The sequence below is a fragment of the Callithrix jacchus genome, chromosome 12, assembly GCF_049354715.1.
Source record: "Callithrix jacchus isolate 240 chromosome 12, calJac240_pri, whole genome shotgun sequence".
Taxonomy (NCBI): Eukaryota; Metazoa; Chordata; class Mammalia; order Primates; family Cebidae; genus Callithrix; species Callithrix jacchus.
In genome coordinates this window covers 86,084,101-86,097,149 of record NC_133513.1, presented here as the reverse complement: position 1 = coordinate 86,097,149, position 13,049 = coordinate 86,084,101, and the positions used below count along the sequence as shown (strand labels likewise).

The following is a 13,049-nucleotide window of genomic DNA, read 5'->3' as shown; positions in this document are numbered from 1 at the left end:
TCAGGAGTTCAAGACCAGCCTGGCCAAGATGGTAAAACCCTGTCTACTAAAGATACAAAAATTAGCCAGGCACGGTGGCAGGAGCCTGTAATCCCAGATACTCAGGAGGCTGAGGCAGGAGGATCGCTTGAATCAGGGAAGCAGAGGTTGCAGTGAGCTGAGATCATGCCACTGCACTCCAGCCTGGGCAACAGAGTGAGATTTTGTCTCCAAAAAAAAAAAGAGTGAAAAACATCAGGTGATGGGGGCCAACTGGTTGGATTTTGAGATGCTTGGGGATCCATGATGAGAATTTGGGAGGGAGCTGCAGTCAAGGTTTTCTCTATTCTAACCATACCCCATAATCTCCCTGGGAACATCACATTCAGGCACCCCCTACCTCAGAAGAGAAAGCTGTAAGCTGCCCTTAAAGTCATCGTATGCACCAATAATGCAGATTATTGATACAACTTCTGGTGTTTGTCTTTTTCTCACTTAATTAAAATTATTTGGAATTATCAAAATAGAAAACCTGATTCATTTCTTTCTCTATGCATGGGGCATAGAACTGACATTGACCCAGAAGACATGGATTATAAGTTCCTTGCTGATCTCGATGCACACATCAGATCTTAGAATAATCATGAGCATTGATTGGGCAATAACAGTGTGCTAAGTATGGCCCTCATGCTTTGCATATGTTATTTTGATAATGTTAAAATACTGTAACCCTATAAAAAAAAAAAGGTGTGTTTTATCTTTACAGTGGAGAAACTGGGCCATAGGCAGGTTTACCAACTTGCAGGAAACTTATTTAGTTAACAGCCAACATGTGGTGATGCTGAGATTTGAACCCAGGCTGTGCACCCACACAGCCCACACCCTCCCCTGTGGTTTCTCCTGCCTCTTGAATTGGGCTTTATTCTTAAGTGCATTCAATTACCATGAATGACCAGAAGCATAAAAATGGATGAGAACCCCATGGCCACCAAGGAAGTATTTTGAGGAACTCAGTGGGAACGAGGCTGTATTCAGTTTGGCTGAACATCCCAGCAAAATGAAAAGAGCCACGCATTCAGTCAGGATAGTAGAGAGCATCTGGGGGCTGGGGGAGTGACTGAATGTTGCCTAGAGCTTTATTTGGTGATCTGACAAGTGCATCTCTTTTGGGTAACCATTCACAAACTCTGTTCCAGGCTGGGAATATGGAATCACCATTCCTCCTGATCATAAGCCCAAATCCTGGGTTGCAGCAGAGAAAATGTACCATACTCATAGACGGCGAAGGCTGGTCCGAAAACGCAGGAAAGATTTAACACAGACGGCTTCAAGCACCGCGAAGGTAAGAGTCAGGGAAGAGAGCTGGACTGGGAGCTCTGCCCTCTTGACCACAAAGTCCCAGCTAACTAGGCATTTCTGCAAAAACTGTTTGCAAATCCCTTAGACGGCACTCGAGGTTCTCAAAGTGAGCCCGCCACAGCTGGCAATATCACCATCACCTGGGAATTTGTTAGAACTGTCCCATCCCAACCCTACTGATTTAGAAATCCTGCGGCTGGGCCCAGCCATCTGTAGTTCAGCAAACCATCCTGGTGATTCTGAGGCAGGATAAATGTTGAGAACTGCTACAGAGGTGTTAAAAGAAATGGGAATTATTTTGGCAGCATAATATAGTAGCAGCAGTAGCTTAGAACTTGGAACAAGATGTGTGAAGATTCAAATCCTGACTTCCCTTTCTTTCTTACCTGCAAAATTGGAATAATATCTATACCTTCTAATTAGGGTATTATAAGCTTTAAATGGAATAACAATAAATTTGGTAGAACAACAACACTCATAGTAGGTGGCATGTATAGAAGTGGCTTTCTATAAGGCTGGGTACTGAATAGGCATCACCTATAGTCTCTAAAGTTTGGATTTTATGCCCATTTTACAGATAATGCTCACAGAGTTTAAATAGACTTGCTCTAGGCCAAGTACCTAGTAAGTGGCAAAGCTGGTGCTGGAATAGGAACACCAGGAACTCTCTCTGTTCCACAGAATGCATAACTCCAGTAGGTGCTATGACATTAATTTTATTAGATGGTGAGCTTCTGGAAGCAAAAATGGAGCCATAGTCATCTTTGTATCCTCCTTGCTAACTCAGAAATGTGCTAACTCCCAGTAAATAATCTAGTCAAATAAATTAGCTAATGAATGAGTCTTTTTTTACAATTTAATTTTAAGTTCCAAGATATATGTGCAGGATGTGCAGGTTTGTTCCATAGGTAAACGTGTCCCATGGTGGTTTGCTGCTCCTATCAACCCATCACTTAGGTATTAAACCCAGCATCGATTAGCTGTTTATCCCAATGCTCTCCCTCCCTCCACTCCCTGGCCCCAGTGTGTTATTTCCCTCCCTGTGTCCATGTGTTCTCATTGTTCAGCTCCCACCTGTAAGTGAGAACATGTGGTATTTGGTTTTATGTTTCCATGTTAGTTTGCTGAGGATGATGGCCTCCAGCTCCATCCATGTACCTGCAAAGGACACAATCTCATTCCTTTTTATGACTGTATAGTAGTCCATAGTGTGTATGCAGCACATTTTCTTTATCCAGTCTATTATTGATGGGCATTTGGATTGATTCCATGTCTTTGCTATTGCGAATAGTGCTGCAGTGAAAATATGCATGCATGCTTCTTTATAATAGAATGATTTATCTTCCTCTGGGTATATACCCAGTAATGGGATTGCTGGGTCAAATGGCATTTCTGGTTCCAGTCTTTAAGGAATCACCACACTGTCTTCCACAATGTTGAGCTAATTTACACTTGCACCAACAGTGTAAAAGTGTTCCTGTTTCTCCACAGTCTCGCCAGTATCTGTTGTTTCTTGACTTTTTAATCATGTCTATTCTAACTGGTGTGAGATGGTATCTCATTGTGGTTTTTATTTGCATTTCTCTAATGATCAGTGATGTTGAGCTTTTTTTCATATGTTTCTTGGCCGCATAAATGTCTTTTGAGAATTATCTGTTCATGTCATTTACCCACTTTTTAATGAGGTTATTTTTTTTCTTGTAAATTTCCTTAAGTTCCTTGTAGATTCTGGATATTAGACCTTTGCCAGATGAATAGATTGCAAAACTTTTCTCCCATTCTGTAGGTTGCCTGTTCACTCTGATGATAGTTTCTTTTGCTGTGCAGAAGCTCTTTAGTTTAATGAATGCATTTTTATTGTTTAATTATCCCATTCTGATGAGGTAAGAAATTTCTAGAGGTGCTGGAACCCTCTCCTTCCACATGAGAGCACCAAGTTGAAGTGGAAAGAATGCTGAGCCACCAGTTGGAAGGCTCCGGCTATGGCCCAGCTCTACTATTGCTGAGACTTTTATCATGTTTCCTAACCTGCCTTACTCTGGCCTATGTGAAATCTTTCACTGCTACTATTAATATTACTAGAGGGTCAGGTACAAGATTATGCTTAACCTGCATTTTACATTTATTCAAAGTGAAATAAATAGGCCCAACGACAGTAATTACCCACATGGAGCTCTTATTTCTCAGATCGTAAATATTATTCCATAATATTTTACTTTATTAAATCCAGTCATACTTCTAAGATAGTTAAATAAGATTTCTGCCATGAAAATGTCAGCTACATGAAGGCAAAGACCCTATCTTTCCCTCACTGTGTCCTCACCCCTAGCAATGATCCCTGTCACAGAGTAGGCACTCAGGTTTGTTGAATGAATAGAATATAACATTGAAAACTGATACCACTTGTGTATCAATAGTTTTTAAGCTGAAAAGTAGCAAACAAATTTGTTATTAGCTATTACAGAAATAATATATTCTGACCTATCACTTAATTATTAGTTATGGCAGCTATTAGCTCAGGCAAAGCATTTAAACCTTGCTGGGGGCATTTGATTTTTTTCCCTACCTATGTAAAGTGGAGATACCAATGTTTTACAAACTATATCACACTAGCAACATTTTTATATACTAATGAAGTGAGAAAACAGAAAGCAGTTTGAGAAAGAGTCCACTTGCTTCACCCACCCCGAGTCTGAATGACTCGGTGTACCTGGTGAGGGTAGGCCCACCATGGAGCTGTAATTGCCTGCTTATCTCTCTGCACTCCCACAGTCCATCGGCTCTGCAAGGCACAGATCCTGTCTGTTTTTTTCTTTTCCGTATTCCTGGCTCTAGCTCAGTACTTGGCAGAGAGTTGATTTTGAATACTATGTATCTGTTGACTGATCAAATGACCTGTTTTATCAATATAAGGAATATCATCATCATCATCATTGTCATCATCATTAACATTTTTACTACTGTTTTAGGCCATGGAGGAATTGGAAGACCAAGAAGGTTGGGAATACGCTTCTTTAATTGGCTGGAAATTTCACTGGAAGCAACGAAGTTCAGATACCTTTCGCCGCAGACGCTGGAGGAGAAAAATGGCTCCTTCAGAAACACATGGTGCAGCTGCCATCTTTAAACTTGAAGGTGCCCTTGTAAGTACTAGGTTGCCAAAGCACAGATCGTATTGGTGTAGAGAAAATATGTGAGTGTTAGATATAGCACTGCCAACTCCACAGAAATGCCTGTAATTCCAGTACCATAAGATGGCAAACATTAACAGGTTGAGGGAAAACCACACATCCTGGGTACTCAGTACCCCTGTAGAATGAATAGACCATGAACACAGGAGTGTCCTAAGAAATACTCCTGCCGACATGCCTGCTTCACCTGGCATTTTCCACACGTATCTGTTCCAGGACCTTGTTTCAGGTAACATCTATTCACATCCCTGGCACACATTCCTTAAATCGTATCTTAGAAACTGCAACTATTCAACAAACCAAAAAAGTTAAATATACAGATGTGAGGGGGAGGAAATCAGAAGGCTAGCTCACAAAAGTAGAGAGCAATTCATACAGAAGCACAGAAAGAAGTCAGGGGGGAAAAGCAGGCAGGTGGAAGGAAGGGATAGGAGAATGGCAGTGGGTGATCTAAAACAATAGGGGGCTGGGCGCGGTGGCTCACGCCTGTAATCCCAACACCTTGGGAGGCTGAGGCAGGTGAATTATGAGGTTAGGAGTTCAAGACCAGCCTGGCCAAGATAGTGAAACTCCGTCTCTAATAAAAATATAAAAATTAGCCAGGCGTGGTAGCAGGTGCCTGTAATCCCAGCTACTCGAGAGGCTGAGAGAGAGAATTGCTTGAACCCAGGAGTTGGAAGTTGCATTGAGCTGAGATCATGCCACTGCGCTCCATCCTGGGGTGACAGAGCGAGACTCCATCTCAAAAATAAAATAAAATATAAAATAAAACAATAGAGTGGTCAGGAGCCGTGCCCCAACAGCCTATTTTTGTATTTCTGCACTCTGACCCCACTGCATTCTCCTGCTGCTGCTGCTCTTTCTCTTCCTTATCCCATCCTTTTACTCCCTGTTGATCCTCTACATTTTTTCTTTTTTCCCTTTCTTTCATCAGGGTTTGGCAAACTTGGACTGGAGGCAGGAGGGCTGGCTCCCACTTCCTGCTTGGCTGCTTTCCAGCTAAGCGACTTCAGGGAAGTCACTTGCTATCCTGGGACTTACTCCTCTTAAGAAAAAAAGGGGGTGTTTGGATGATAGCATTTTTACAAAGCTAGAATTCCATTTGTTTGGGATTCTTGCCTCCGGGTTGGTTGGTTTGCTTTTAGCAGTGTTTCCTGACTCCTCTGCTAACTGACTGTGTTAATCGACTTTAGGGGGCAGACACTACGGAAGATGGGGATGAGAAGACTGTGGAGAAGCAGAAGCACAGCGCCACCACTGTGTTCGGAGCAAACACTCCCATTGTTTCCTGCAATTTTGACAGTGAGTTTTATTTATTTATTCATTTTTATTTGAGATGGAGTCTCGCTCTGTCATCCAGGCTGGAATACAACGGCATGATCTCGGCTCACTGCCACCTCCCAGGTTCAAGCAATTCTCCTGTCTCAGCCTCCTGAGGAGCTGGGACCACAGGTGCGCGTCACCATGCCCCTGGCTAATTTTTTGTATTTTTAGTAGGGACAGGGTTTCGCCATATTAGCCAGGCTGGTCTTGACCTCCTGACCTCTGGTGATCCACCCACCTCAGCCTCCCAAAATGCTGGGATTACAGGTGTGAGCCACTACACCTGGCCAACAGTGAATTTTAAACATGACTTTGTGAATTCCGCTTCTGTAACTTTTATCTCAAGGAAACTCTTCAAATCACCAAATATTATTTTAAAAAACTCTTCATGCAAACATGACTTTCATTTTCATGCTTGATGAAAGGGGTTTTTAAAAATACAGTTGAAAACATATCATATTTAAGGTGAAGCATGATTTGACATCACTGATTTTAACAGTCTATCTAAGATGTGTTTACTCTATCTAGTATGCCTCCAAAATTGAAATTCTAACTAGGGAAAAAGGCACAAAAAATATAAAAGTTGGTTTCAATAATAACCTTCAGGATTTGGGGGCTGAGACAGACCTACTCTACAATAATATTAGCAAACACTTATGTAGGTCTTAGCTCTTAGCATGGGCTAGGAGCTATACATTTATAACTTGGTTAGTCCTCCTAACAACCCTATAAGGTAGGTACTAGTATTGTCCCCATTTTACAGAAGACAGAACCAAGGTACAGGAAGATTAAATAACTTGCCCAAAGTCTTATGGCTTGTAAGCACTAGAGACAAGATTTGAACTCAGATAGTAGAGCTCCCAGAATCTGTGCATGGATTCATAAAGCTCTGCAATTTCACAGAGAGAGAGCGACAGTGTCAGACAGAGAGAGAGAGAGTGTCAGAGAGAGAGAGAGAGACAGAGAGAGTGTCAGAGACAGACGGAGTATCAGAGAGACACACAGAGTGTCAGAGAGAGAGACAGAGTGTCAGAGAGACAGAGTATCAGGGACAGAGAGAGACAGAGAGAGAGAGAGAGTGCCAGAGAGAGACAGAGTGTCAGAGAGAGAGACAGAGTGTCAGAGAGAGAGACAGAGTGTCAGAGAGACAGAGAGAGTGTCAGGGACAGAGAGAGACAGAGAGAGAGAGAGTCAGAGAGAGAGAGAGAGTGCCAGAGAGAGACAGAGTGTCAGAGAGAGAGACAGAGTGTCAGTGTCAGAGAGAGAGAGAGAGAGACAGAGAGAGTGTCAGAGACAGAGAGAGAGAGAATGTGTCAGAGAGAGAGAGACAGAGAAACAGTGTGTCAGAGAATGTCAGAGGAAGAGAGACAAAGACAATATAATAATAAAAGAAGGAGTATGTAGAAACTTTGAGAAGATAATTGTTTCCCAGATCTGGTGCTGAAGTAGTATAGAAAGCCCTATTGCTATAACTGCTGGAGACCCAGTTTCATTTTAAAGGTCTGTGATGACAAGCAGCACCCTACATTCAGTTAGTTTATAACAGAGGTAATGTTTTCCTGATTGACACACTTTTCACTGAGCTTACTAAGTATTTTTTAAAAAGAATACATATGTGTATTTTAAGACCAAGTCTCACTCTGTTGCCCAGGCTGGAATGCAGTGGCGTGATCTCAGCTCATTGAACACTTTGTGAGGACACATCATCACTATTCTATGTGCTCTTCACTGTGGGGAACTATAATAGATTAAGGTGGCCCATTTATCAGAAACATGTATTTTTTTCCCAAATATTCCAGTAAAATCGCAGTTTACGGTGTTACATTTCTTGTTTGTTTGTTTGTTTTGTTATGTTTTTTGTTACATTTCTCATAAGTAATCGTCATTTTGTTTTTTAGGAGTTTACATCTACCATCTGCGCTGCTATGTCTATCAAGCCAGAAACCTCCTGGCTTTAGACAAGGATAGCTTTTCAGGTAAAGGAAAAAAATCTTCATGCTGCACATAATTCTATAGCATGCTATTTTGCTTCTATGTGTCAAGTGAATGCCTTCTGTCCTTTCTAACAAAAACCCTTTTCATATGGAGATTATTGTTGCGAGCTGGAAGCAAACTTGCTCAATCCTTAGAATAATCATCACTGAATCCTTTAGGCACCATTGCTGGGTGCTAGTGATACACAGAATATCCTTTGGTACTAATAGATATTAACTGATTAAATAATAAGAAGCACCGAGAAAGTGAGTTCTCATCTCTATTTATATACATGGCTGTGTTTTCATCCCTGGACCCTTGGGTTGATTGGGAAGTTTAGATCCTTTACGTTTTTCTGTAGGCTCTCTCAAGGTATCAAAAAGATGACAAGTTTGCCCGTCTGCCTACAGCACCAGGCTTTGAGCAGTTTCGAGTTCATTTTAACCTCCTCCTCTGCCTGCTCTCCAGATACCCAATACTGTGAGGCTCTGTCGTCTCTTGCACTGACACCCTAGCTGCTTCTGTTGCTTTGGACTTGTTCTGAGAGGAAGGCTATTGGCAAGGGAGTGAGGAGGAGGGGAGAATATGCCTGCCTGGGGATTTGAGTCCTTGCTGCTGAACCATGGATAGTTCAGGCTATCTGGGGAGCATTCCACTTCAGGACTTAAAGCCCAGCAGAGCTTCCCTGGGCTTTCTATGGAAACAACTTTTAACCCCATTTCCCGTTTGCCCTGAACTGCACTTTTTTATTCCAACCGGGAAACGCGTTAAAGCATTTGCCTGACTCTCATGTGCTCACATGAATTTTGAAGCATGTTTCAAGCACTAATATTTACCAATATTTGTGGATGGTTTCCTTTTCATACAAATTTAACCAGATTTAAGATATACAATATACATCTCCAATGTGGTCTTTGAAGACATTTTCAAATATTTTCCACCAGGGGGCACTCTATCACTGAGAGTCAAAAAAAAGTTTCCAAAATTCGTGACTAAAGCTTCATAAAACTTTAAGCACATTCCTTGCAGTTTGAGATAGAAGAATTATCGTCAGAACAAAAGCAAAGGGTTTATATGATGGCTCCACTTCTAGAAACCAAGCACTTTTAGCTTATACAAGAGTTTCAGGCTAGATACTGTGTTATTTTTCAGATAGGTCAGCCCCCAGGCAACTGCAAAAAGGTTTGATGAAATTATTTAGCATGGAGGAGAACATAGATTATTTCTCCATACACAACATTGCTTTCTCTCCATTCTTTATTTTATTTTACTTGTTTGTTATTGAGAAGGAGTTTTGCTTTTGTTGGCCAGGCAGTACAATTGTGCCATCTTGGCTCACCGCAACCTCTGCCTTCCAAGTTCAAGCAATTCTGCCTCAGCCTCCCAAGTAGCTGGGATTACAGGCATGCACCACCACACCCTGCTGATTTTGTATTTTTAGTAGAGATGGGGTTTCACCATGTTGGTCTAGCTGGTCTTGAATTCCTGACCTCAGGTGATCCACCCACCTTGGCCTCCCAGAGTGCTGGGATTGCAGGCGTGAGCCACCGCGCCCAGCTGCTTTCTCTCCATTCTTAAGTCTAGTGAGTCAACGTTTTCTGCTTTCACAGACTGTAAACTCTATGAGCATCTGAGCTTTTCCTGTTCCTCTTGTACTCTTGAGAACTGGCACTCAATAAATACTTGCTGAATGAATGGGTTACCATCAACATTAGAAACAACTATAATAAAAACTAGCATTTATCAGATACTCCCTATAGTACAGGCTCTATCCTAAGTAGCTAACATTCCTTATGTCATTTTATCCTCAACACTGTGAGGCAGATATTACTTACTTTTTTTTTTTTTTTTGAGACAGAGTTTCGCCCTCGTTACTAGGCTGGAGTGCAATGGCGCGATCTTGGCTCACTGCAACCTCCGCCTCCTGGGTTCAGGCAATTCTCCTGCCTCAGCCTCCTGAGTAGCTTGGATTACAGGCACGCACCACCGTGCCCAGCTAAATTTTTTTTTTGTATTTTTAGTAGAGACGGGGTTTCACCATGTTGACTAGGATGGTCTCGATCTCTTGACCTCGTGATCCACCCGCCTCAGCCTCCCAAAGTGCTGGGATTACAGGCGTGAGCCACCACTCCCGGCCCTAAAGCAGATATTACTTTCATGCATGGAGGAGGGAACCAAGGTTTAGGAAGATTATTTTCCCCTCAAAGTTATGCAGCAGGGGTGAAGGGTGGGTGTTGAACCTGGGTTGTATCTGACTGCAGAGCCTTCCCTTAACCATGATTGCAGTGCTCTTGCAGAGAAAAACCATGGGCCCAATTATTCTTGGTGAGGACATACTCCAAAGAAATACCTCTCAGTACATGTCGGGGTCTCGCTTCAGGTGTCTCTGCTGCAGTACCAGAACCTTCCATGGGGAGCTCTCTGCTCCCTAGAAATCCTCTCTCCAGGAGGATGGTGAGAGCCCATGGTCATTATATTCAGAAGGAAAGAATGTGGTTGCAGTGAGTGGTCCTAAGGAGTTAAATTCTAGCCATGGCCCCATTGTTATTCTCGCTTTCTGTTTTAGATCCGTATGCTCATGTCTCTTTCCTACATCGGAGCAAAACCACTGAGATCATCCGTTCAACCCTGAATCCCACGTGGGACCAAACAATTATATTCGATGAAGTTGAAATCTATGGGGAACCTCAGACAATTCTACAGAATCCACCCAAAGTGATCATGGAACTTTTTGACAGTGACCAAGTGGTAGGTCATTTAGAATTTCTAAGATACCTTGGGGACGATGGAGATTTGAAGGGATCATTGTTGGGGAATTTAAGGATTCCTTTGTTTCCCTAGGGCAAAGATGAATTTTTAGGACGAAGCATCTTCTCTCCTCTGGTGAAACTGAACTCAGAAATGGACATCGCACCCAAACTTCTCTGGCACCCAGTAATGAATGGAGACAAAGCCTGTGGAGATGTTCTTGTCACTGCAGAGCTGATTCTGAGGGACAGGGTACATTGCTGTGTTTGTCCTCATATATTCTGTCAGCTGCTTAAAATGTGTTAATTCTAGGCACTGTTTGCTTGAACTGAAGGGAGGTATTGACATATCCATGTTTGTTTCACAGGATGGCTCCAACCTTCCCATTCTTCCCCCTCAAAGGGCACCAAATCTGTACATGGTCCCCCAGGGGATCAGGCCTGTGGTCCAGCTCACTGCCATTGAGGTATGCTGCCCCCACATGTTACTCATCAAATCAAACAGCTGTGACTGCAGAGCAGGAATCTTTGTGTAGAAAATAGAATCCTGCTGCGTATTTTCTTGCTATGTCCAACTTCCTTTACAACTTGTCCAAAAACTGGAGATATTCATGGGAGTAGAAGGCTTGTTGAAGCAACAAGGAAAGGTCAATTCTAGCATTCCTGAGAGCATCTAAACTCCTCATTTACTGGGAGCCAGCAGGTTTCTGGCTTTTCCAGATCAACTGAGAACTGGGAGAGGGAAGACAGACCAGAAGGGAATGATTCTTTATATGCCCAGAGATAGGGACTTGGCAGGGAGGCAGAGATGGAAGTTGGATGGGAGCCGTGGGCAATGTTGACATGTCAGCTACATGCTGATGGCCCCAACCAGGTGGCTCGATAGACAGTGTTTGGCCTACTCCCAAGACTTCCCTCTGTCCAGTCAAGCAGCTGTTAACACTCCAAGGTTTCCCTTCTCTGGCTGTCTTGCTAAGAGTTCTCAAAGGCTGAGGCCATCACTCTGAAATGCCTGCATGTCAGACATCTTGTTAAGTTTATTGGTGGGCTGGGCGTGGTGGCTCATGCCTGGAATTCCAGCACTTTGGGAGGCCAAGGCAGGCAGATCACTAGAAGTCAGGGGTTTGAGACCAGCCTGGCCAAAATGGTGAAACTCCATCTCTACTAAAAATACAAAATTTAGCCTGGTGTGGTGGCACGTGCCTCTAATCCCAGCTACTTGGGAGGCTGAGACACGAGAACTGCTTGAACTTGGGGTAGAAGTTTCAGTGAGCCTAGTTTGTGCTGCCCCTGCCTGGACAACAGAGCGAGACTCTGTCTCAAAAAAGCAAAAAACAAGTTTACAGGTGATTATCAGAATAACCCTATGATAGATAATACGATCAGTCTTGTTTGTAGATGAGACATAGAGAGGTTAGTTACCTTGTCAGCATTGACACAGCTATTAGACGGCACAGCCAGGATTTGATTCCTTCACTCCTAACTGCATTGCTTCCTTAGGGGTTCAGGAAGGAGAAGGAAAGGGACAAAAACCACTTCCTTTGCATGACCTACAAGCTTACTAGGATAATGTTTAAATTAATCTTAAAGCCTTTGCCAGTAATTTTGAACATTATTTTTAAAGTGCTGGGTTACCTTCCCTTCTCTTTAAATTGTTTTCTTAGATTCTAGCCTGGGGCTTAAGAAATATGAAAAACTTCCAGATGGCTTCTATCACATCCCCCAGCCTTGTCGTGGAGTGTGGAGGAGAAAGGGTAGAATCGGTGGTCATCAAAAACCTTAAGAAGACACCCAACTTTCCAAGTTCTGTTCTCTTCATGAAAGTGGTACAGTATTGATTCTCTGTAATCACCCATGTGTGCTGAAATATGAATGTATATGCCGCACACGCACACGCACATGCACACGCTCAGACGCACAGTTTATTTCCAAAATCTGACAAATAGAAAAACCCTGCCTTATATTCCGCTTGCCAACGACTTTTTCCCCTGAAATTCTCAAACTGTAGTGATGATTTCTTAAAGCATCAAAACAACTCCAGTGGCACAGAAATATCTGTGAGCAATACTTACTTATTTCTCCAGTAAACTTTCCATCTATTCAGGTATCTATTACAGGCTCTTGGTCAACCCCATGGGGGCAGAATGTTAACCCCCACTCATGCGTGGACCAGATATACCTCCTACAGATGTGCATGGACCAGAATCCTCCAGATGAGGACGAGCTGTCTGGGGAAGGGGCAGCTGTGAGGGAAGGTATACGGGGTGATGGGGCCATGCCCCTGGTAGCCCCTAACTGTGCCCCACCTCTAGGTGCCCCTGGGATGGCACCTTCTGTGCTCCATCGAGGCTACCCTCTGATTGGTAAAGATGTGAGTTCCCAGCCCTCCATCACAGACCCTGTAATACCTGGGGCGAGAAGAGGTCACCCAGACTTTCTGTTTTTAAAGCAGTTCATTTCTTTCCTTTTTTAAACA

General features: G+C 43.0%; 1 protein-coding gene across 5 annotated transcripts in view; it reads left to right on the top strand.

Annotated features, from left to right (window-relative positions):
• Positions 1–13,049, top strand: part of MYOF (myoferlin) — a 188,578-nt gene that overhangs the window by 128,576 nt on the left and 46,953 nt on the right. For all 5 annotated transcript variants that reach the window (XM_002756412.7, XM_009009984.5, XM_078346062.1 and 2 more), the window contains 8 exons: positions 1,176–1,321; positions 4,308–4,481; positions 5,723–5,831; positions 7,751–7,828; positions 10,393–10,574; positions 10,668–10,826; positions 10,942–11,040; positions 12,238–12,399. In XM_002756412.7, coding sequence (XP_002756458.3) covers positions 1,176–1,321; positions 4,308–4,481; positions 5,723–5,831; positions 7,751–7,828; positions 10,393–10,574; positions 10,668–10,826; positions 10,942–11,040; positions 12,238–12,399 — 1,109 coding nt within the window. The remainder of the gene's footprint in view (positions 1–1,175; positions 1,322–4,307; positions 4,482–5,722; positions 5,832–7,750; positions 7,829–10,392; positions 10,575–10,667; positions 10,827–10,941; positions 11,041–12,237; positions 12,400–13,049) is intronic.